This window comes from Rattus norvegicus, chromosome 10 (genome assembly GCF_036323735.1).
Source record: "Rattus norvegicus strain BN/NHsdMcwi chromosome 10, GRCr8, whole genome shotgun sequence".
NCBI lineage: Eukaryota > Metazoa > Chordata > Mammalia > Rodentia > Muridae > Rattus > Rattus norvegicus.
Genome location: NC_086028.1, coordinates 93,067,902 through 93,091,494, shown reverse-complemented (window position 1 = coordinate 93,091,494; position 23,593 = coordinate 93,067,902). Strand labels below are relative to the sequence as shown.

Genomic DNA, 23,593 nt, shown 5'->3' with positions numbered 1-23,593 from the left:
ATTAATAATCTAAAAATAAAAGTTACAATTACAGATAATAGTAGTAAAATAAACAAGTATAATAGAAACCAAATACACATGTGCATATATAAATAAAATAATTAAAGAAAGGCCCAGCATGGAAGTGCATGCCCTTAATCCCAAGCATTTGGGAGGCCAAGCAGCTCTCTGTGAACTCAAGGCAGCCTGGTCTACACAGTAAGTTCCAGGCCAGCCAAGGATACACAGTAAGACCCTCTTTTGAAACCAATTAAGTCTACCCTGTAATGCAGGAGATATAAATATAATCAAAATATATTATATATGTACATGGAACTGATGCCATTATCTAATTAATATATGCCTTAATTTTTCCCCTTGGGATTCAGCTAGAGTAAACTAAAACCTGGTTTTCCATCCATGGAAGAGCCCCTGGGCAATGTACCTCAAAATTCTTGACAGCAGTAACCCATAGAAATGAACAATCGTGTCCTGGTTAAGTTCAAAGTCACTTGAAATTTCTCTAAAGTTACACTGTCTAATGTTTAAAGGTCACACTAATACTGTGTTTACATTCTCATAATATAAAAATAATTCTTTTCTAAAATACTCTGAACAAAACTGGCAGTCCAGGAGAGCTGTGCGATACATACCCTGGAGCTTGGAGAGTTCCTGAAAACAAACCAAGAAGAAAGAGGGCCCAGGGCTGATGGCAACCCCTTGTGGTTTTGACCCCTGGTGCCATGTAAGGATCACCCAACCTTCTGGACTTTAGGTGTCTTCTTGCTACTCTGTCAGCCCTGCCACCTATCATGACCAATTTCTAGACCAGTGGCTTCCAGCTTGGGGACAAAACAACAAAGGACAGCTGAAGGCCACCATCAGCCTTGCAATATTTAAGGGAAAATTTACCTGTTCCTAAAATTAAATGGTACAAACTAATGAAAATGTCAGGCATCCTGACTTGGGCTAGGGTTTGAGCAAGTGGCACTGATGACTTTCTTGCACTGAATTCTAACTATAACCCTCTGCTCAACCTGAAGGGGACATATGAGTTCCTCTTATGCAACAAGAGACAGTTCTCTGTAAACACAGTGAGTAGAGATTAGAAATTCAGTCCCTAAAGACAGCCATACACTTCCTCCACCTTCCTAAAGCCCTGTGGCAGCTAGAATCTTAACCTCAGGCTTCCCGGACTGCTTTCCTACTATCCCTTCAGGATACCCTCATTCTCTCTGGAAACCAGAAATTGGGAGAGAAAGCTAGGAAGGCTCGGATGAGGTCAATGCTGGTGACCATGTGTTCCTCTGAAACACAGGACTCTGATTCAACACTTCCTCATTAAAAATGTCTCCTTTGAGCCTGAGCAAGAAATTCAATCAGTCTGTTTTAGACTTGAGCCAATAATGTCAGAATACATTGGCTTTTCTTAACTAAGTTCCATTTTCTGTTTTAACATTACCACAAAAAAAAAAAAAATCAAAATTTTTGCTTCTTGTAGATTCATCTTAATAAATAAATATACATTTTACTCAATTTTCTTGTAAAAGAAATCAACAAACTATAAACTGTCAACTCTGAATCCAAAATGAAAGCTCAATAGAATCAGACCAAGAAAATAATAAAATCAGGCACCTCTGCATTGTTATAGAATGCCGTGCTGTTCTTCTCTTGGACGTCCTCCCCTCGTGCTGTAAAGAACGTCAGTGGGTAGAAGTCCTTGTGTGCTGGCTGCTTTCCACTGGCCATCAGTTTACCCTCATAGAAGAGCTCAGAGGTATAGCTGCAGAGAAAGAACAAAGGAATCTGTTAGCCAAATTTATTTCACCTACAAACGCTCCATCCAATTCTAATACTAATTTATGCCCACAATTAATTTTTGTCCAGACACTGAATACCTGTGACACCAATGATTTCCTAAGGATACTGACAGTGGTACCAGAGAAGGTCCCTATGACAGCATTGTTAAAGACACTGATTTTGTTAGGAATGAAGCCAGAATACAAAGGAAATGAGGAGCGCTCACTACTAGCAGAACACTCTGCTCTGTGAGGAAACCCCTAAGCTGCATGTTCTTAGCTGACACATAATCCTAACCATGTGGCTCATACACCTCCATGTGTCACCTAACAACTCTCTGGTCAACAATGGAACCCATGGCCTATGCTGGAGTTGAAAGACTCCTAGCACAGCCAGCACCTAGCACCAAGAGATCCCTCTGTCAGCGGTGATGCTGGAGCAACCAACCCACAAGGACAGGGATGCACAGTACGTCCCCTTCCAAACAACTGCTTAACTGCTCTATGTCCTTCCTGTAGTTTATTATTTCGGAGTGTCCTCCTGCCTGTAAAAGCCCCCCTGTAAAGGGCTCTGCTGCACCATACAAGCAGTCTCATATGACTCATGTTTCTTTTTCCATGAGACCGAGTTAGGAGATGGATGACACCATTTACATCCTCAAAATGCACTCCATGACGTTCACAGAAGAACAAAACGTAATGATAGTCTTCTGACTGCACCCTATGCATAAGGGATGTGGAACTGTACATGCAAACAAAGAAACACATGCACTTGGATCCAATGCACCTGTCATCTCCAACAGTGCCAAAAACAGCTGTCTAGGCCTAACGCATCACTGACTAAGAGAGCTCTGTCACTGCAGACCATGACGACACACACCCTGCATAGCTGCTTGCAGGGAGATCTGAAATGGTCTCCACAGGAGCGACAAAGCCAACGGTACTGAGCTGCGGGAAGCTTCAGCTTGTCCCTGGGATGTTCTGCTCCTTCAGCTGGATGCTGGTCAGACTTGTCACGCAGCTGTGCGGTAGGAAATGTCTTTCACACGTGTACTGTGTTTGAGAGGACGCTTTTTAAACCTTGGCATTAGACTTTTTCCCCTTGCCTTTCCTTTTTTCCGTTCTCTTAGGACAGATAACAGAGGCATGCCATTTTTCATATAGATTACCTACTAATTCATAGAAAAAATACATCGTGCCAGTAAAGCCTGAAGTTTTAGTACTCAAACTGCCTGATTTCTTATGAAAAATCACAACTCTGGATTTTCAGGTATTCTTTTAAAACCAAGTTAGACATAGTCTGAAACACCCAAGAGACCACAAATAAATCACCTGTGCCTGGCCATGTGCTTGCTGGGTTCCCTCCCACAGCCCACAGGAAGTGTGAGTCAGAGGGGACAGCTCACACCTACTTGATGATAGCTTCATGGGAGCGATAGTTCTCACAGAGGAGGATCCTGCATGGAAACTCGGCAGGGTAATGCTCGTAGAGTCGATCAAGTAATGAAACATGAAGGTTTCTCTCCCTGGCAAACTCGCTGTAAACAAAAGGACTGAGCTGTAACAGATAAACATGCAAAGAAAATTTAACCAGATTATAGAAATAACACTGTTAATCTAATTATACACTAAAACTTCTTATGTATTTAACATGCGGAATACAGGAGCAAGCCAGAAAAATAACACAAAAAATAATCACTCATTGGATACAAAGCATTTTACTCCTACGGGGGACTAGACTACAACTCTGGCTTCCCAGTGTAGCGAAGCAATAGTGTCTACGTCACGCAGTGTCCTTCCCACGTAAGGACTTACTAATGTAAAGGCATAAGTCAGTTACTTCCCCACACCAATCAACTGCTTTATGCTAGAGTTAACTCGGTGACTACAAATGAGCCAGCAGCCATGAAGGAGAAGGTGACAGCACAACCTGCACAGCTGCTTCCACAGAGGTCTGAAATGGTTGCCACGGGCATGACAAAGCCAACATTACTCATTTACATGAAGCTACTATAATAAACGGGGCTAGAGAGATGGCTCAGCGGGTAAAAGTGCTTGACGTCAAACCTGACGACCTGAGTTTGATCCTGTGAATCCCCATGGTAGAAGGAGAGAACTGACCGCTCCAAGTGGTCCTCTGACCTCTGCATGTACACCATGTATGTGTGGACACATACACACTAAATAAATAATGTTTTTAAAGGATTTGCTTAAAAAATAAAATAAATTCAGACTGGATGTTGTGGCACACACCTGTAATCATAGAACTCAAGAGACTGAAGCCATGCTTTGAGGCCAGCCTGGGCTACACAGTAAAACTCAGTCTCAATAAATAATAAGTAAATGCCTCGATAGACAGACAGACAGACAGATATAGAGAAAATTAGCTCATAAGCTATATTTGACTATGTCAAACAAATATTAATATTAATAATCAACAAGGCTGTCTTCCATAATGAAACCTACTACTCGATCTGCTAGCCATAAAAATTAACTCTAAAGGTGCTGGAGTGAAGACTTGGAGGCTAAGAGCACTCACACGCATTACTACTGGTGTTTTAGAAATAAAATATTAACTCAAAGACCAAAAATAACTCACAAGACGGTGACTAAGATGACACCTACCTGCATATGGTCACCAGCCAAAACAATCCGTGTGTTTTTAGTTGCTAAGGCTAGAGGCATAATGGTCTCACACTCCATGGCCTGGGCAGCTTCATCTAACAGAATGTGCGTGAAGAACCCTAGAAAGGACAACATAAGGAGAACCGTCACAGAGCAATTGCTTCCTGCTCTACTAAGCAAAGTTTGTTCAGTTAACCCATGTCGTACATATCTAAGGCCATCCTCAATCTAGACAATCACCTGACAACACGATATGTTTTAAAAAATTAGGGGCTGGAGAGATGACACAGAGGTTAACAGTCAATGTACTGCTTTGAAGAGGACCTGAGTTTGTTCCCCAGCATCCATGGTGGACAGCTCACAACCACTTTTAATTTCAGGGATGTGACACCTTCTGGATGCTGAGGGCAACTTCACTCACACATCTGTGTGCACGCATGCACATGCACACACAACAGGCACACACACGTATACAAAAAACAAATGTTTTTAATATTTTTAAACGAAAAAGTTAAAAAGAGTATCTATTTTCTTTTGCTAACATTTTCTCAGACACTGCATAAATCGTGAAACTATTGTCTACTACTTAGGTAGGCACCTTTTCTTTTTTTTTCGGAGCTGGGAACCGAACCCAGGCCTTGTGCTTCCTAGGCAAGCGCTCTACCACTGAGCTAAATCCCCAACCTGGTAGGCACCTTTTCTAAAGGCACCTGCCTGTCTTTCATCCCAGCACTTCAAAGCAGAGGCAGGTGGATCTGAGTTCGAGGCTAGCCTGGTTTACAGAATAACTTTCAGAACAGCCAGGGCTACATAGAAAAAAACTTATCTCAAAAAACAAAAAGAAAAAAAATGAGGAAGAAGGTAAAAAAGAAAAATAATGGAAAGAAAAGGCAATTAATTATCTAAAGTGACTTAGATTGAGTCTCAGTTCTGTTAACTGTAGAATAACCACCATGGGGTTGAAGTGAGAAACCTGGAGACCAGGTGAGCCCAGCGCCTCCATTCCAGCCCTTCCCAGCCCCTCCCCCCTCTCTGCCCACACTGAAGGTGTCAGCATGGAGTAAGCACAAGCACCACCACAGAGGCCTGTTTGCAATGCTGCCCCTGGGCCATGACCTCCTAAACACAGCCCTGGAGTGCCTCACGGCCAGCGGAGAGATGACAAGGCAGGGAGAGGAAGTCTCATCCAATGGGGGCCTTCCTTTGTGCCCAGGCTAGTCACCTCCCTATTAATTCCAAAGCCTTCCTGCCTCATTTGAGATCAATGTAACCTCTGATCTTCAAGTTCTTAAACTCGAGGGACTCCGGGTGTCTACACCCTGGGCCAGGAGCCAGGAATACAGGTGAAGGGAGCAGCCTGTGCCTTCCAGGAACTCAGACATTCGGTAGAATGGGTCAGTGGCTTTAAAGGCAATTCCAACAGGAGGTGGGGAAGCAATGCACAGTGTTAACAATTACAGAGAGAGCCCTGCTGAAGAACCAGCTAAAGCAACTGGACCGTCCTCTCATGCTCACAGCTCACCAGCTTAGACTCGTGTGCTCATAGAAATCAGACAGAGCTGGGCACGCTGGGCATGCTGGCACACAGCTGTAAGCACACTGGAAGGCTGAGACAGAAGAATGTGAGTTTAAGGCCAGCCTGGGCTACATAGCAAGCTCAATGCAAGCATGAATTACAAAGCAAGACCCTGTCTCAAAAACACAAAAATAAAAAGTTTAAATTAATGAAGAGTGATTATTACACAATCCTAGCATCTAAGTATAATAACCTTAGGGGCTGGAGAGAGGGTTGAACAGTGAAGGGTGCTTCCTGCACAATGAGGAGACTAGAGTGCTGTTACAGCACCCACATAATAAGCAGGGCATCTCGCCTATACCTGTAGCCCAGCTCCAAAAGAGGACACATGGAGAATGACGTGGGCCTGTGGGCTTCCAGCCTAGCCAAGAAAACGTGAGCTAGATATGTGGAAGACTCTGCCTCAAATGAATAGACAGAGAGCGACAGAAGAGAACACCTGAAGGTCTCTCCTGCCTTCCACAGACACACACACTCACCTGTGCATGCAGACACACACAGATATACACTCTAGCTCACCTGTGCAGGCAGATACACACACAGACAGACACACACACACACACACAAATAAATCTTTGAAAATAAGAAATCTTAATCAAGTGTCATGATTTCTATTTCCACATTACAAAATGCAAAAGCAACTTAACAAAAACCTCAACAAATCACACACACACACACACACACACACACACACAACTGTCCAAATCTGAACTGATCACTAGTGAACAGTTACCAACTAGAGAACAGGTGGAATGGCAAATGTTTTTCAGTTAAGGGCCAAAGAGCTTCTGTCCCTGCAGAGGATGCTGCCGTAGCTTTGCATCATAAAAGCAGCTGCAGACAAGAAACAAGTTAATAAATGGGCACAGGCAGCTGCATTCCAGTGAAAAAGAGACCTGGCCAGAGGTGGCCCACAGAACAGCACTTGTCACTGGAACGCATCCTCTAACCCTGAGAGACAGCCGCCTGTGGCGAGTGGGCATACCAGGTTCAAGGTCCAGCTGGCAGAGGTACTGGGAAGTGTTCAGTGTGACCACCACCACTCGATGTTTAAGAATATCTTCCTTCTGGGGCATCTGAAAGGTGGAGTGTGCGCTTGAGATCAAACAGTACTGATGCACAACCGGGTGAACAGTCTTCACCCAGCGATTTCGGAAATACACCCTACGAGAGAAGATGGCACCTCCTGTTAGAATGTTCATAGTAGCTGATTATTAAAACCCTGCACTGTCATTTAAGAGCACAGTGCCAAAAATAACAAATAAATCTCATAATCATTCACAGCCTGCTAGCGTTTAAATGTTTACTATAAAACTGCAACTATATGACCACACATGCCCACGACGCCCTTCCCTATCAACTACATGACCACTACATGCCCACAATGCCCTTCCCTATCAACTACATGACCACTACATGCCCACGATGCCCTTCCCTATCAACTACATGACCACACATGCCCACGATGCCCTTCCCTATCAACTACATGACCATACATGCCCACGATGCCCTTTCCTATCAACTATATGACCACTACATGCCCACGATGCCCTTCCCTATCAACTACATGACCATACATGCCCACGATGCCCTTCCCTATCAACTATATGACCACACATGCCCACAATGCCCTTCCCTATCAACTATATGACCACACATGCCCACAATGCCCTTCCCTATCAACTATATGACCACACATGCCCACAATGCCCTTCCCTATCAACTATATGACCACTACATGCCCACGATGCCCTTTCCAATCAACTATATGACCACTACATGCCCACGATGCCCTTCCCTATCAACTACATGACCATACATGCCCACGATGCCCTTCCCTATCAACTATATGACCACTACATGCCCACGATGCCCTTTCCAATCAACTATATGACCACTACATGCCCACGATGCCCTTCCCTATCACAATTTTAAAAGATTTCAACATAAAGAATAGGTGCCACCACAGAACAGATACCTAATGTTTTAAGTATTCAGATTAATCTTACGATAGAATTAGCACACAAATGTATGTTTTATGAACAACGGTTTTTTTTAAATTAAGTTAAAAACCTTCCATCCTTAAATTACCATTTTCAATTATAGTCTTACAAAAATGTACTTAATTCAGATTTTAATTATTTATGCTAATACAAACCATGGACTTGTATGCTTAGGACAGTTTTACTTTAGAAAAATTTGTAATAATTTTACTTCAGAAAAGTTCTTAAAATTATTATTAAAAAGGCCTCTACCTTGGCTCCTGGAATCAGAAGATAAATTTTTGAATAATCAAAAACTCAATGCAAATCTTAAGAAATTTCATCTTTTCAAGTAACTATAGTAGAAAATACGAACAGGCCTCAGCTATAGATTACTCTGATGTACAGATACAACAAATACATCCAGCCTCCACCTCCCACCCAACATGGCAGCTGACAATGCTACAGCAGAAGCAGAGTGCATAGGGCTCGGGAGCAACCACAGAAGCATTGGCTTTGCTCTGAGTGTGGTGAACTCAGATGAACTTATCAACTGGACAAGGCTGCCGTAATGCCTCATGTCACTAAATTCTCTGATCTCCGGGCAGAATCTACTTAGGGAGAGTTTAAGGGTGGCATACAGATGGGGGTAGGGCTTCTGGCATGTGCTGGCTTCTGTGATATACAAAGCTACTCCTGTGTCCATCTTCAATGCATCTGCACGGTGTCAGTAGACACAAACATGGAGAGAAGAGCTAATGACGAACCCTCAACCTCAGACCGGAGGATTCTAACCAGATCTCAAGTGATCCCAAGGGAGGTGGAGGTGTGAGCAGGGTACAGAAGCAGCAGGGAGGCAAGTCAGGTTAGTGCCAGGGTCTAGACAGGAGATGACGGTGGCTTGGGTAACAGCAGAAATATACAAATTGGATTCACTAGATATATTAACACAATGCCAGCAGAATTTATAAATGAACTAGTGATAAAAATTAAGGCAATGGATGATTCTGTTTTGTTTTTGTTTTTGAAACAGAGTGTGAGCCAGGCTGGTCTCAAACTCACTGCACAGTGGCTGCACACTGACCTGCCCTACTGGTCTGTCCACCTATCCCTCCCTCCCGAGGGCTGGGTTACAGCCACCTGCCTTTGGCTTTGGAAACCGCACAGATGGCCGTAGTGTTTACAAAAGTGGAGAAAAATAACACAACGTCAGGGTTTTCAAATCAGAGCATTAACAATGGCAAATGATTAAGTCCATTATCCAAAATATACAAGGGAGAGCATAAGTATAACTCGGGGTAAAGCTTGTACTGTGCTTAAAGCCCTGGGTCCCAGCACCACTGGGAAATAGACATAAACAGACATGTGACAGCATGTTTACATACTTCCTAGAAACAGAACAATCCACATATTCCAAGTGATTTAAATAAATCCTTAAAACAATTTTAATCCACTGGGGTCTTGTACATGTAATAAATTCATAGACAATAAGCAACTAAAACTGCTACTACTTAGAACAGAAATTGTTAAGAACTGATGTTCCAAGAAAGAAAGAGAGAGAGTAAGGGAGGGAGGGAGGGAGGGAGGGAGGGAGGGAGGGAGGGAGGGAGGAACGGATGGACAGAAGAAAAGAAAATCTATTTCTTTAAAGACTACCCAGGGCTGGAGAGATGGCTCAGTGGTTAAGAGCACTGACTGCTCTTCCAGAGGTCCTGAGTTCAATTCCCAGCAACCACATGGTGGCTCACGACCATCTGTGATGGGATCTGGTGTGACTGAAGACAGCGACAGTGAAGATATCCGCTCACCGGGCAGCAGTGCACTTCCTCTGGATGACCCGCCCCACTGCACTGTGGCAGGAACCTTATCCACAGAGCCACAAGCAGAAAGGAAACTGCTTTCCTCATATTTCTTTTCCTTGCCTTCTTTATTCATTTGTTTGTTTTTTAACTTTGAGACTATCTTTCACTGTGTAGCTCTTGCTGACTCCTCGTACAGACAAAGCTGGCCTCAAATCTGCACTAGTCCGTCAGTGCCCACATCACAGGGACCAGGTCACAGCCACCTGCTGCCCTCTCTAGCTTTTAATGTGCTATTTTTTTAAAGATCTAAATTCTATCTCTTCTTGTTTATGCTTGTGGGGAGGGGAGAGATTTGCATGTATGTGTGGTATATGCATAGGTGTACAAATCTTCCAATTCTAAATAAAATAAAAACTGAGACTCAAATCTAAAATGTCTAAAAACTCCATATATTTTAGGTTCAGCTCAATTGGCAACTACCAGGAATTCCATGAATTCTAATCCTAAAATGTGTGCTTGCCCATACTCACTACTGTGTTTACTCAATGCCTATTGTGTCTCCCAGGCCCATAACTGTCTCCCAGGGCCACATCTACACTAAAGTGCAGAGTCGAAGCCAGCCTGGTGTCAGCCTTGCCCCCAGCAACAGCCTTTCTTCTCAGTCAGCTGTGGACGTTTGGTGCCCTCTTGTGTTCTGTCTCTTGCTCTCCAGAAAAGTCCCAGTGAAGCTGACTTCTTGCCTACAGGGGTGCAGGAGTCTTTGCTTAGCATGGACATGCCTGTGAGTTCCAACCCCTCAAACAAAGCTATCTTCCGAGCAGTGAGTCATTCTTGCCCTCTCTGTCTCTCAAATCTCTCCCAGTTATTACCAAGTAGGAAAACTATCAATTAATGTGAGCTAATGTTATAATGAAGCCTAAAAGTTCAAGACTGCAGCTGGCCCTCAGCTGCAGGGTAGCACCTTTCCTAGATAGAAACGCTACACACAGACAGTGGCTGTGCAGGGCTCATAGAGGAAATACTCGGGAGCCAGGCATCTCCCCGTCTTATTCGGCTTACTACATGAAATAACCTGAACTGGAAATAAGTTATTTTTCCACCTTGGACTCAACAACTCTTACAGTCAAGAAAAACTGAGATCTCTTCTACTGGGCAGGTTTCTGCATTTGGACCACCCTGACTACACTCTACTGGGAAACCAGTTATTATTACACACATGGAGACATGACACGGTGGATCCTCAAACCCAAAATAATCCCAATAGAAAGGCTGTATGTATAATCTAGAAAAATAATGGAGTCTACAGTCTCATACATCAAACACCCTATGCTACATCCATGAGGGCTTCCCTCAACTGTTTCCTGGCCAGGATCACCATGATATCCAAGACTGCCACATTTCATACGCCACACCACAAACACACACACACACACACACACACACATACACATACATACATACATACACACACACACATACACATACACACATACACACACACACACACACACACACACACACACACACACACACACACACACACACACATTGGTTTACCAATACTATAAGTAAATAAAACAACGAACTTTCCCCCCCGAAAGTGAGAACAGGCAGGGTAAGAGCGCCAGCTCCTTGTCTGCAGTGAGGTCGGAGGTTAGAGTCTGCAGCCTGGCTGTCACTACATCCTTCAGTGAAATCTTTACTAGAGAACAGTATGCACACCGTACTTTATTACTGCATGGAACAGAATCTACTACTGTGCTGGTTTCTGCTGTCTTCTAGAGCAGGAGGACAACACAGTACAGGCGTCTGTGTTAACATGCTACACCACTGTTCTAAACACTTTCAAAGGGGTTTGGTCCCAGGAATTAAAGAATTAAATAACATAACTTCATGTTTCCATGCCTGGGCTCAAGCAGAAATAAGAGATTAAAATATTAAGAATCAAAGTGTGGTTAGTAATTAATTCTTAAGCAATAACTAATAACTATCTGTACTACAGGCCATGATATATTAGTTTACAAAATGGTAAAACTAAACATTAATTCATATAACAAAGCAAATGGCATAGTAAATATGATTCTTCATTGTTTTCTGAAGAAAAGGAGTTTTATTTTCCCACCATCTGTATATAAATGCATGTTATGTTCACGTAGTCACTGGACCTTTGTACAACAACCTACATTTTCCTTTGATCCCTGTCTGTACGTGGCAGCAGGAAGCCTGGAACCATCCTCAGTGTGCTGCAGAAATCATTTCTGTGCACCCCGCTTCTCTAATGTCTGGCTTCCAGGAAACAAGCACAGTTAAAATCTTACTTCCATAAAAAGCTGTCATTACATGACGACTCTGCTGTGCACAACGTGCCAGAATTTTAATCAAACTCAATCTGGTTTAAGCTAATCATCATTTGCTTACGATATCTTTCAGATATACATACCAAAATCTACTCCAACCATAACCACAGTTTTACACGAGAAACTTAAAAAAGGATGTCTTTCTGTATATGTAATGTTTCAGAAATGGGACACAATTTTTACATTTTTTGCCTTAATTTAAACGATTTTTTCCAATGACGTAACTCCAAACGCCAATGCACAGCTAATGCTCTAGGCGCTTGCTCCAAGCCCCGACATGCATCGCTACAGACACCTTTTCTTAAGAATAACAAAGTACAACACAGATACATAATAAGCCTTAAAAATACCTGAGAGGTCTTGCCTGGGCATTGCCTGCTTCTACATAGGGATGTAAATAATCCTTTATGTAGAGGTCAGCAGCACTATTAGAATGGGTGCAAATGAGAATCCTGCTGAAATAAATGGTGCAAATAAAAAGAATGACACAACAAAAGCTCGTCAAGCAGTACAACACCAAGAGAGCAGTGGCCATCTTATGTCATTTCCCTCGCCCCACTCACATTCAACAGGGCCCCCAGTGCCTTTGGGAGTTATGTTACTCTAAGCTAAAGAGGAGCTCCCCAAAGTAATTTTCAAATCTATCCATAGAAAGTATCTTTAAACCCAGCCCTTGGAGATCTAACATACCCATAATATCTTAGCAGACTTGAAGTTCTGATAGCTCTGTCAAATTACCATTGTCTAAATTGTCGACTCGTTCTTGTTATTTGGGAGGAAGGGGTGTTTTTGTTTTGTGAGACAGGGTTTCTCTGTGTAGCCCTGGCTGCCCTGGAACTCACTCTGTAGACCAGGCTGGCCCTGTGCTCAGAGATCCAGCTGGCTCTGCCTCCCAAGTGCTGGGATTAAAGGCATGAGCCGTAGTACCCGGCTTACAGTGCCTGCCAACTTTTAAAACAACATATTCTAAGAGAATACAAACTTCAGTGCTTTGAGGGTAAGAACAGGATAAAAACTGTCTTGATGCCCCTCATTCTTTCTCTAAAACAGGAAGAGAGGCTCTGCCTGGTGAAGAGACAAGGGCATGTCTCCCTCAGCTCACCTCGTCTCCTGCTGCTGCAGTATGTGCTTGACGGCCTGAGCCAGAGTGAAGGTTTTACCCGTCCCGTAGGGTCCAATGATAAGAACGGGGGGCAGCTGGATGCAGAGCGGAGTGGTGATGGCCAGCACAGCTTCTTTCTGCTTTGCATTTAGTCGAGGATCCAACTGCTCATCCCACTGTCTGTGGAAAACACAAGCCCGCTGTTTTAGACACACACCTCCATCCAACTGTCCTGAGCAACATTTACAATAACCAACGCTCACTCCCAAACCTCTCCGGATTACTCGAGAGTCCAAGTAAGGTGTTCTGCCAGAAATCAAAACTAACCTGAATTAGATTCTAACATAAACAATCAGACATTTGTAAAATGCAGAAAACTGTTTCTCACAGTGCGGAAGCTGCCGTTTCCTCCACAGCAAATAGAATACAAAAAGCCAACTATCTACATTTCTACTGTTAACTTAGTGAAAGGTCTCCAGACAGCCTTGGATCACAAAGAAAAGGAAAAAATCTGCATCTCCCTGGTAAAGAAATATCAAAGTTTTCTAAATCTTGATTAAGTAGCATTTTTATAAAAGGTATCAAACCCACACAAATGGACTGTTCTCTAGTATTTTCTTCTCTCTCTCTCTCTCTCTCTCTCTCTCTCTCTCTCTCTCACACACACACACACACACACACACACACACACACACACACACACACACCCCATCCACATGGCTCCTGCTGTCGGGGTAAAGAGCACCTGCTCCAGTAGCATGTGGGCTGTATAATGCGATCCCGCCCACGAGTGCCCCTTCTGTGCCATGCTGTGACCTGAAGATTTAAATGGATACCAGGTGCTGACACAAATCACACTAGGTAAAGGGTCAACAGTATCCTCCGTCACAGCTCCAACCAAAGCACTAAGTACTACAAGAGCGGACAGAAGCAGGAAGCGTGTGTGAAGACCGTCCAGCCGAGTGTCTACAGAATGGCCAGACAGGAGGACAGACTTGAGACCGAAAGTCCTCGGTGAGGCAGAACTCCCCTTAGAGCAGAAACTACTCCCATTTGAAAAATGCTGTGACAGTCTGAACTGTTGAAAATCCCAAGTGTTACAGGGTACTAAACTCAAACCAGGGGTGGTCTTTAAATCTAAAACATCTTGGAAAACAAACATGACTTATTTTTCTGAATTGTAGCATTTTAGCACTGAAAAAAAAAGGGACACTGTATGTGTTCCTCTGCAGAAGCCAGCTTCCGCATCAGTTCTTCCCAGCCTGGCAATGCTACATGAGTCCTAGAGGACCACCATGCCCAGACCTGACATGAGACAGACAGCGCCATGGTCACCCCAAAACCATCCCAGCACCTGTTTCCTTTTCCTTCCTGCTCTACAGAACCCAGCTGACCACTCTGCTTTCCAGCTCTTGTGCTGAAGCCCAGCTGTGGCCAATCTGATGTGGGAAGAAGTCTCTCAACCAGCCTCTCTGTCTCTGTGTGTCTGTTAGTGTGTCACTGTCTCTCTCTCATTTCTTTCATACACACACACACACACACACACGCGCGCGCGCGCACACACACACACACACACTCGCACACACATATATATACAGATATATAAACACTACACTAGTTTTTTGGTTTTAAGGCAAGAAGACCCATCTTCTGTCAGTGCTCCTCTGGCTGCACACAGCACATGATAAGTAAACCCCAAGTGACCATCCCTAACCAACACAACAAGCACAGGAAAAACACAGCGAACAGACACCCAGCATGCTGCTCTAGGCCAGGAGGAAAGAGGGAGCAGGCTGACAGCACTCCTGGCTCAGGCCTGGGTTCCCAGCGGCTGGGCTTCTAAACTCAACCTAACTTATGACACGCACCCACACCTGACCCGGCCAGTTCCAAGATGCACTGCCTTCCATACCCCTCATCTGTCTACAGACACCAACACTGGCACTCAATGGCTGTCTTAAAGCCAAATGAGGCCAGGCACATGTCTTACGTGAACTCAAAGGTTCATAGAAAGTTGTTGGAAAAATACAACTGAGCAACAAAAGTTCAGTCCACATTACCTTCTATTCCTATCTTTTCTGATGATTTTAGAAAAAGACATTGGTTGAATAATATCCATTAAACACAGCACAGCACACACTAACCACTCCCATCTGGGAGCATGGATACGCACATCTTACAGTATGTCTACAGAATACTGTAGACATAAGACTCTAGACATCAACTACAAAGCTAAGAGATTGCTGACAAACTCACGGGATCAATTCTGTAATTTGTCTATGTCTTTACTTAATTACAGAACCCATTGATTCTGTGTGTCAACTGTTTCAGTGTGGTAAGGGCCAGAGCACATCAGAGACAATCCATGTCAGTCACCCGTGTAATTTCAGGCAATGAATAATGAATATGTAAAGAAAGCCAAAGATCAAGACAAACTCTTGTCATTGCACTGGCATTTAGCAAGAGAGAATGGAACAGGCTCACTATGATACGCAGTCTCTACAGTTCAAAGTATAAACTTTCTCCAAGTTTCATCTCAGTGTAAAAAAAAATGGTTTTGTTTTGTTTTTTTGGTGGTGGGGGCAGGGGTTCTGCTTTGTGTTTTGATTTGTTTGAAGACAGGGTTTTTTTCTCTGTGTACCCCTGGCTGTCCCTAAACTCAGAGACTTTAGCCTCTGCCTCTGCCTCTGCCTCTGCCTCTCTCTCTGCCTCTCTCTCTGCCTCTCTCTCTCTACCTCTGCCTCTGCCTCTCTGCCTCTCTGCCTCTCTCTCTGCCTCTCTCTCTGCCTCTCTCTCTCTGCCTCTCTCTCTCTGCCTCTCTGCCTCTCTCTCTCTACCTCTGCCTCTGCCTCTGCCTCTGCCTCTGCCTCTGCCTCTGCCTCTGCCTCTGCCTCTGCCTCTGCCTCTGCCTCTGCCTCTGCCTCCCAAATGCTGGGATTAAAGGTATGTGCTACCACCACCAGCAAAATTTTTAAAACTGAGTAAAAATTCTCTTCCTCCCAGCACAAATTAACTGTCAGTCTTCCTTGTTCTGGACCGTGTGCCCTGCAACTGGAGTGCAGGCTGCACGCACAAGAAAGCTTTGTAGCTTCACTGTCTGTCCACACTCTCTGACTCCAGAAAAGAGTTTATAGATATCTATCACAATGTGTCCCCAGACGCATGACCTTCTACTACTGTGCACACTGCAGTGGGATAAGTCTGGTTCTGCATGAAAGCATCTGCTGTGTAAAGGTTTCCTGGTGCCCGGGCAGTTAACAGTACTGTTAGATGCAATGAACAAATCAAGTCACCATGCCAAAAGCTTCACAGAGGTGCCTCACATTTGAATCTAGGCTTCCTCTTTAAACTTGAAATTAATGTTAACTTCAATGTACAAGACCCTCTTGATATTCCAAGAAATTGAGACATGATCTCATACCTTACAAAGCGCAGAGTACAGGGAAGAAGTTGAAATGTACAAAATGAATGTAGAAAGAAATCAACGTGGAGAGCACAGAACTGTGGCAGTGTAGATCAGGAAATGTGCTCAAAACTAAAACGGAAGCGTCCACTTAGGCTGATGTGACTCTAAGGACTAAAGGACCTACAAAAAGCTGACCCTCAGCAAAGACTGTTTGGCAGAGAACGCCATGCAAAGGTGAAGGGGTAGAGGGACAGACACAATGAGTGACAGAATCAGGGTCACAATGAAAGATCTCAAGATCTCACATATCAATGTATTTAAAGCTGATAGACTAGACTCTTAAAATGGCTAAGGATGGTGGATTCTTTGTTCCATAGATTTTACCACAGTGTTTAAAGATTTTCAAAGAGCTCAGAGAAGCACAAGGAGCCAAACTGTCCAGGAAGGCACAGATATTGTCCAGGCAACTGACATCTCGTAGCCCTCAGCTAGATAGAGCACGGGGCCGAGAAAGGAAGAAGACGGTGCTGGAAGGCAGTGAGACCCTGGAACAGAGTTCAGAATTAGGCTCAGACCTGATCCACAAAGATCTGCACATGATCAAATGCCATGGTTATTTTAGGAAACTAACTCTGGAAGACGTGTTTGGGGTGGACCAAACAACAGAAATACAGACCCAGGATGGACGACAACAGAACGCCACAGAAACTGTTGGGGCTTAACTTCAGCACCAGCTGTAAGAATGGAAAGAAAAGTGGATGCAAAGAAGCCGAGCCAAGTGAGAGCTGGGCTGCCCCGGGTTTCTACAATCAGATCACAACCACGTTTGGGACAGTGAGCACCAAAGCACCAGGGAATAGAAAATGCTGGACATATGTGGCCTGGCGCCTGCTGAGAAATTGGGCAATAAGAAGAAGTGGGGTGAGGTAGAAATGGCAGCTTGTCCTGGAAGCACAGCGTGCATTGTTCTGTCTTTACAAGCAGAGGCGACGGACTGCTGAGTGGGTTTGCATGTGCCACTCCTAGGCCCGATGGCAGCAGTGAAGCGCCCAGGCCTCTGTGTTCACCCTTCACTTGTCAACATGCAGGTGATCTTGGAGATCAATCAGTAAAGACACCAGGCCCTCCTTCAGCAGGACAAGACACAACCCTGCCAGGTGGCCACCCAACCTTGTCTGTATTGTGGAAAGCCACTTAGAGATTAACATCAAGTGACAGAGATGAACAAAACACTCACACAGCTACATATTCTTGGCACAAATCAGCCTGACTTAAGTGCAGGTGGAGGTGACAGAGTAAGCAGAGCAATGGTTTCACACCTCCTAACCTGACAGCAGTTTCTGAAGAAGAGTGGTCTGCCCATTCCCTCCACTTTGCTAGATCACAGTATCGCCTACATCCCAGAGTTACTTAATACATGTGACCCACTGTGAAAAGGTCATGATCCTCACATTGAAAGTCAGTCTGGAAATACCCCGAAATGCTCAGTGTTCTATTAACCTGTGACCACTGAGAGAAGCCACAGAATTAATTTGTAATCTAAATGCCAAACATTTCATTCATGTCCTGACAGACATAGTCTTGAGCTCAGTGTACTGGCCTGTGCCCCAGAGTCAAAGAGGGAAGGCGGGAGGACTGCCACAAGTTCGAGGTCAGCTTCAGCTACATAAGATCCAGTCCAGCCTGGTTACTGAATGAGACCCTGTCTTAAAGATAAACAGTCTTCTTTTTTCTAAGAAATCGCTTTTCATACCTGTTGGGACTCCAAGGTATAGTGGGAGTCATACTGATGTCTGGAAACAAAACACCATTGTCCTTAATCCTGTCTAGTGCATAATGCATTTCACAGAGGGGTAATCGGTTCAACTGAAACTGAAGCTCAACCTGAAACACAGAAGGAGCGTTTTTACACGACTTTCACACCAGCATAGACAGCAGCAGTATACTGAATGCTACATGGCAACAATGGTTTGCAGGACAAGTTTAGAGTTTCTTCCAAACTATGGAATTGGCATCAGTAACTAGAATGGAAAACACTGGCTGCGTGTGCTAGGCACTGTGATAAGCAGCTGCCATGAGTGACCTTGTATGATCATCCTAATATTATACATGCTATTATTAACCTTTTTACATACTAAGAATTGAAATCTTATAAACACCAGATAAAGGGTATCTGAATCCACCATACCCAGAGAAAATACATGTGATAGCATCAGAACATGTGTGTAATACCATGCAATATCAAGTGTTGAGTGATAATCAACTTTATAACCCTGTACAGACTGACATGAATAATGGTCCCTAAGTTCCCCATTTTGAAGACACGCGAGCTTTCCAGTTAAATACGGCTGAGCACGGGCTTCGACCAGCACCATGACTGCAAAGGGAAGGGAAGCAGCTCAGTGCTGATCTCATAGCTCTGGGTGCAGCAGTTTCCCAAACATCTGCTCTTCCAGTGCTGATGTCAAAGTGCAGACAAGACTCTACAAGTCTGGACATGTTCCTTAAACTCAAAAGGTGACGAAGCTGCAGTTGCAACCAGTCAAGATAAGACTTCAAAGTCACATGCACTCTGGTTCGATGGAGGGAGAACAAGCAACGGGCAACTGCTGTTACCGTGACGACCCTCCTGGGGAAGGGAGCACTGCCTGCAGACATACCTGGGTGTCACAGTCAGGCCGCAGACTGAGCTCTTCACAGCATTCCCTGGATATCCTTAAAAATACATAGTCTTTTGTTTTTTCTTCAATAGTAGCTTCATAAACCTTCTCTTTGGTTCCCTGGGACTGGACGAGCTTCTCTTTAGGGACTGGTAATAAATAAACAGCATTGACCCTGGTCATCACCAGTCGTCCAGCCAAAGTGTCTTCAGACAGGGTTTCAGTAAGTTTAAAACGACCAAAAAGTTGTCCATTCTGAGCATACTTTGCACCCCCAGAAACTCCAGTGAGCATGAAGCTTGCTAAGATCTGCAGCTGCACCTTAAGGTTGAACCTAAATCGAAAGCAGAAAGCTAATTTGAGTATTTCTAGTCAAAACAACAAGAACTAGAGAAACACAATGAAGAAACTCAGATGTAAACATCTGGAATATGAAACTTTGTACCAATTCCACACTGTACAAGTCGGCGACTCGATATTGGATAGCTTTCTGCCTTAAACCCAACCTGAAGACAAGTCACGGAAGCATTAGTTGTGTTGTCCATTTCTAAGAGACTGCATGTGGCCCCTGCCAGGGCTCAGTGGGTAAAGAGCCTGCTGCCAAGCCTGACCCCGAGTTCCCTCTAGAACCCGTGAAGTGGAAGCAGCAAGCTAACTCCTGAACATTGTTCTCTGACCCCAACATGTGAGCCCTGCCTCGCAGACACACACACAGGCATGAGCACAAATAAATAATTCTGGTAAGTCTGAGTAAACTATAGGTGATCTTTAATAAAGTGGAATACGTTAATTAATAGGAAAGCCTGCTTGAACATAGTTGAGATAATTAAGACTTTAATACTACCTAACCCAGGAGGAAAGGCACTGAATTACAACTACAGTGGACTTACAGCTGAGTGCTCGCCAGGTAAATCTGACCAAAAGAATCCAGACATAACATTTCTCCTTCAGTAATGCTAACAAATAACAAAAGAAATAAAAGTTTACCTGTTAATATAAGGGACTGGCTCTCATGCAGCAATTATGGGAAAACAAATCAGCCTATTTTAGCAGACAACCATCAGGACACTCATGCACCCCCGTGTGTGCGTGAATGTGAGAGACCATGTGCCTGAAGGGGTCACAGAGGATCAAGACTAACTTAGACATTTCAAAACATTTGCAGCAGGGGTTGGGGCGTGGGGGGTGGGGTGGATAGTGCACACCTTTGATCCCAGCACTAGGAAAGCAGAGGCAGGCAGATCTCTGTGAGCTCAAGGCCAGCCTGGTCTACAAAGCAAGTCCACAACAGTCAGGGCTACATAGAGAAACCCTGTCTCAAAAAACCATAAATAAATAATAATCAATCACATAGAATCTTGTGTCACCAGTGATTCTTTAAATAAAGCTTCTTTTCTTTAAATAAAGCTGCCTTCATACACTGGGAAGGACCTGGGTAATTAAACCTCGCTCAGGGTTGGGAGAGACAGCACTGTCTCTAACACATTGCTGACTGACAAGACCTCTCTGTAGCTAACGGTGATGTCCAAGCTTCCAATTGTCTCCCTTGTACTTTGTAGCCACCCTCCTCTTTAAACTCCCTCCTCCTCAGACATCCAGGGACTTTCTGCCACCTGCTACTCCAAACTACTCCAACTACTCCAAACTCAAGACACCTCAGGGCCCCAGGGTGCCCTCACCTTAGTCCTAAAGGACAAAAATGTCTTTGTTCCTGCACTCTTCATGCCCAGACAACCTCTGACCTCTCCCACGCGTGTCTCCCGACCGGTGCTTGCATGCATTATGCAAAAGGTTCACCATCCAGCTACATGTCCACGCTAAAAGCGGACTTACAGTAACTGCCTCTCTCACCAACTGCCACTCCCCCACCATACTGTCTCAAAGCCCTGATTCTAGGGGCACCGTGCACTCTTACTACTGGGTAAGTCGCTTGCAACTCAGAGCCTTTTTAGCCTGGATAACTGCAATAAACTCCAGTTCCAGGGGATCAGACACTCTCTTCTGGCCTACGTGGGCACCCACACACAAAGACACACAGAATTTAAAATAAGACAAATCCTTTAAAAAACAGCACTTTGAAATTTAATAATTCAAATACTTTAAATACAACACACACCCTAAGTGTACAAAGACAATTCTCTCCACTGTTGCACACCACATTTTGAATCAACCTTGAAGTCTATGTAATCTCAGCCTTCCCAGGAGGCAGAATAATAGCAACAAAATTTCCAACTGCTGTAAAACCACTTGTCTAGCTCCTTCGGAACATGGAGGGACCAATGCCAGCATTTGTTAGCTCATTATCTCTGAAGTGATATTTTAATTTTCAAATACCAGAGCTATACAGTAAGTTTGGTTTCATGAGATTTTTTTTCTGACTTCATGAACAGCAGTCAAGCCAGCAACAAGAGAAGGAAGGCTGGCCTACTGCTGCAGAGGGAGGGTGGCCGGGACGTGGCTCAGCACCCACATCCACTCTAGGCCTACAGGGCAGGTGGACACTGAGTACCCAGGCCAGTTAGGCTTGCACTGCACAGGTTAGTGGAAAGCACACCTTCCATTAATGTCTGGTTCTTCGGTGTTTAAGATTATTATTTTAAATTCTGTATATGAGGACATAAATGCGTGTGTCAGATGGTGCTCCCAGAGGCCACAGTGTTGGGTCCCTGGAGCTGGAGTTAAGGGCAGTTGTGAGCCACTTGGTGTGGGTGCTGGGGACAGGAAGGAGCTCCTCTGAACCACCTCTCCAGCCCTAAATCCTGTTTCTCTAAAAACTGCATCTCTCAGAACTGGATGGATTTCTTCCAAGGCAGAATCACTGAAAGTGTATCAACATGTGGCGAAGTTTGTTTTCTCTTTAAGGGAGAAATAAACCTTGAAGATCCTGAGAGCCTCTCCAAGCAGTGAGGCAAAGTGCATTGCCCTTAGCACCTGCACACTGAAGCTTTTACAAGCAGTCTCTGTGGCTGAGCTCCACTCAGAAACTGATGGCTGGCCTCAAGCTGGCCTTCAACTCGGGATTCTCTTGGTTTTGTTCCCTTTGTGCTAGGATTACAGGTGTGCAGCACTAGGCCCCACTCTCTGGTAAGTTGTGCTGCTTCTTCTTCTTTTTGTGACAGGATCTTCCTGGCTGGCCTGGAATACAAACCTTTTAAGATTTACACAAATGGGAGAAGCCGTGGTGGGACAATATGGCTGGTAACATTAAGATTCCACCCTGTACCTTTACAGGTTGTTACAAATGTTCTTAAGGGATGGATGGTACTGGGCTTTGTATGTTTAGGTGAGCAATTATATCTTATCAATTGGGTCAAAGATTATTGTGTTGTGTGTTCTTTTTTTTTTTTTTTCTTTTTTCTTTTTTTCGGAGCTGGGGACCGAACCCAGGGCCTTGCGGTTGCTAGGCAAGCGCTCTACCAATGAGCTAAATCCCCAACCCCGTTGTGTGTTCTTTTATGTGACGATTTGAGTGTAGCAAAGTGTGAGGTGGCAGGAGACACGGGGCCACCGTGGAGTTGGGATGTTTCCACCAAGATATCTAGCAGATATCTTGGGGCACTGTGGTGCGATCCTAGCAGGGTAAAAGAAACCATACCTTTTTTTTTATTTTTTATATTTTTACCACAACAGATTTTAATAACAATTATCATTTCTACTGGATATTAAATAATCTTAATGGGGAAATACATTCTATTTCATTTCAAGTAAGCTTGGGATCAGCAAAATATTGATTTTATAGAAAGACATTGAACCATAAAATTTATTATATTACATCTTCAAATGTTTTCAATTTATATCTTGTTCCCGTGTGTTTTTATGTCATCTGTGCAGGTATAAGTTTAAGAATTACCAGTTTGTTCTGGCCTTGGTATTTGTCACTGAAGAGATCAATGAGAATCCCCATCTTCTATCCAACATATCCCTGGGAGTTCATGTTTATAATGCTCCACACACTGAAGAGAACAGTCTCATGAGTACGCTGACTTGGCTCACAGGGCAGAGACTCCACGCCTGATTACAACCGTAGAATGAACAGAATGCCAGCTGCCGCACCGCACGCACAGTACATCATGGGCCACAGCTGCCCAGACCGGGACGCTGCTGCAGCTGTACAAATCCCACAGGTGAGGGAGACTACTGTGTGGGAAGAAAAGCTCTAGATACGCCTTGTGGACATTCCAGGTTTCTGCAGTGGTTAAAGAAAGACACACTCAAACTATGCCTGGATGATGGAAGCTGCTCACTCAGGCGATAGGTGATCAATCCACTTTTTCTTTGGTTTGGACTAGAAGATGAGGGTGGAGT

General features: G+C 44.2%; 1 protein-coding gene across 17 annotated transcripts in view; it reads right to left on the bottom strand.

Annotated features, from left to right (window-relative positions):
- Positions 1-23,593, bottom strand: part of Helz (helicase with zinc finger) — a 165,830-nt gene that overhangs the window by 53,374 nt on the left and 88,863 nt on the right. For 12 of the 17 annotated variants that reach the window (XR_010055158.1, XM_063268757.1, XM_039085638.2 and 9 more), the window contains 8 exons: positions 19,289-19,622; positions 18,382-18,512; positions 13,223-13,402; positions 12,471-12,575; positions 6,965-7,143; positions 4,404-4,522; positions 3,191-3,336; positions 1,615-1,762 (listed from right to left, as the gene is read on the bottom strand). Coding sequence is in view for 16 of the 17 variants with exons in the window: in XM_063268757.1 (XP_063124827.1) it covers positions 1,615-1,762; positions 3,191-3,336; positions 4,404-4,522; positions 6,965-7,143; positions 12,471-12,575; positions 13,223-13,402; positions 18,382-18,512; positions 19,289-19,622 (1,342 nt within the window). In the remaining variant the exon portion in view is untranslated. The remainder of the gene's footprint in view (positions 1-1,614; positions 1,763-3,190; positions 3,337-4,403; positions 4,523-6,964; positions 7,144-12,470; positions 12,576-13,222; positions 13,403-18,381; positions 18,513-19,288; positions 19,623-23,593) is intronic. The other 5 variants (XM_008768315.4, XM_006247565.5, XM_063268759.1 and 2 more) reach the window with 2 other exon arrangements.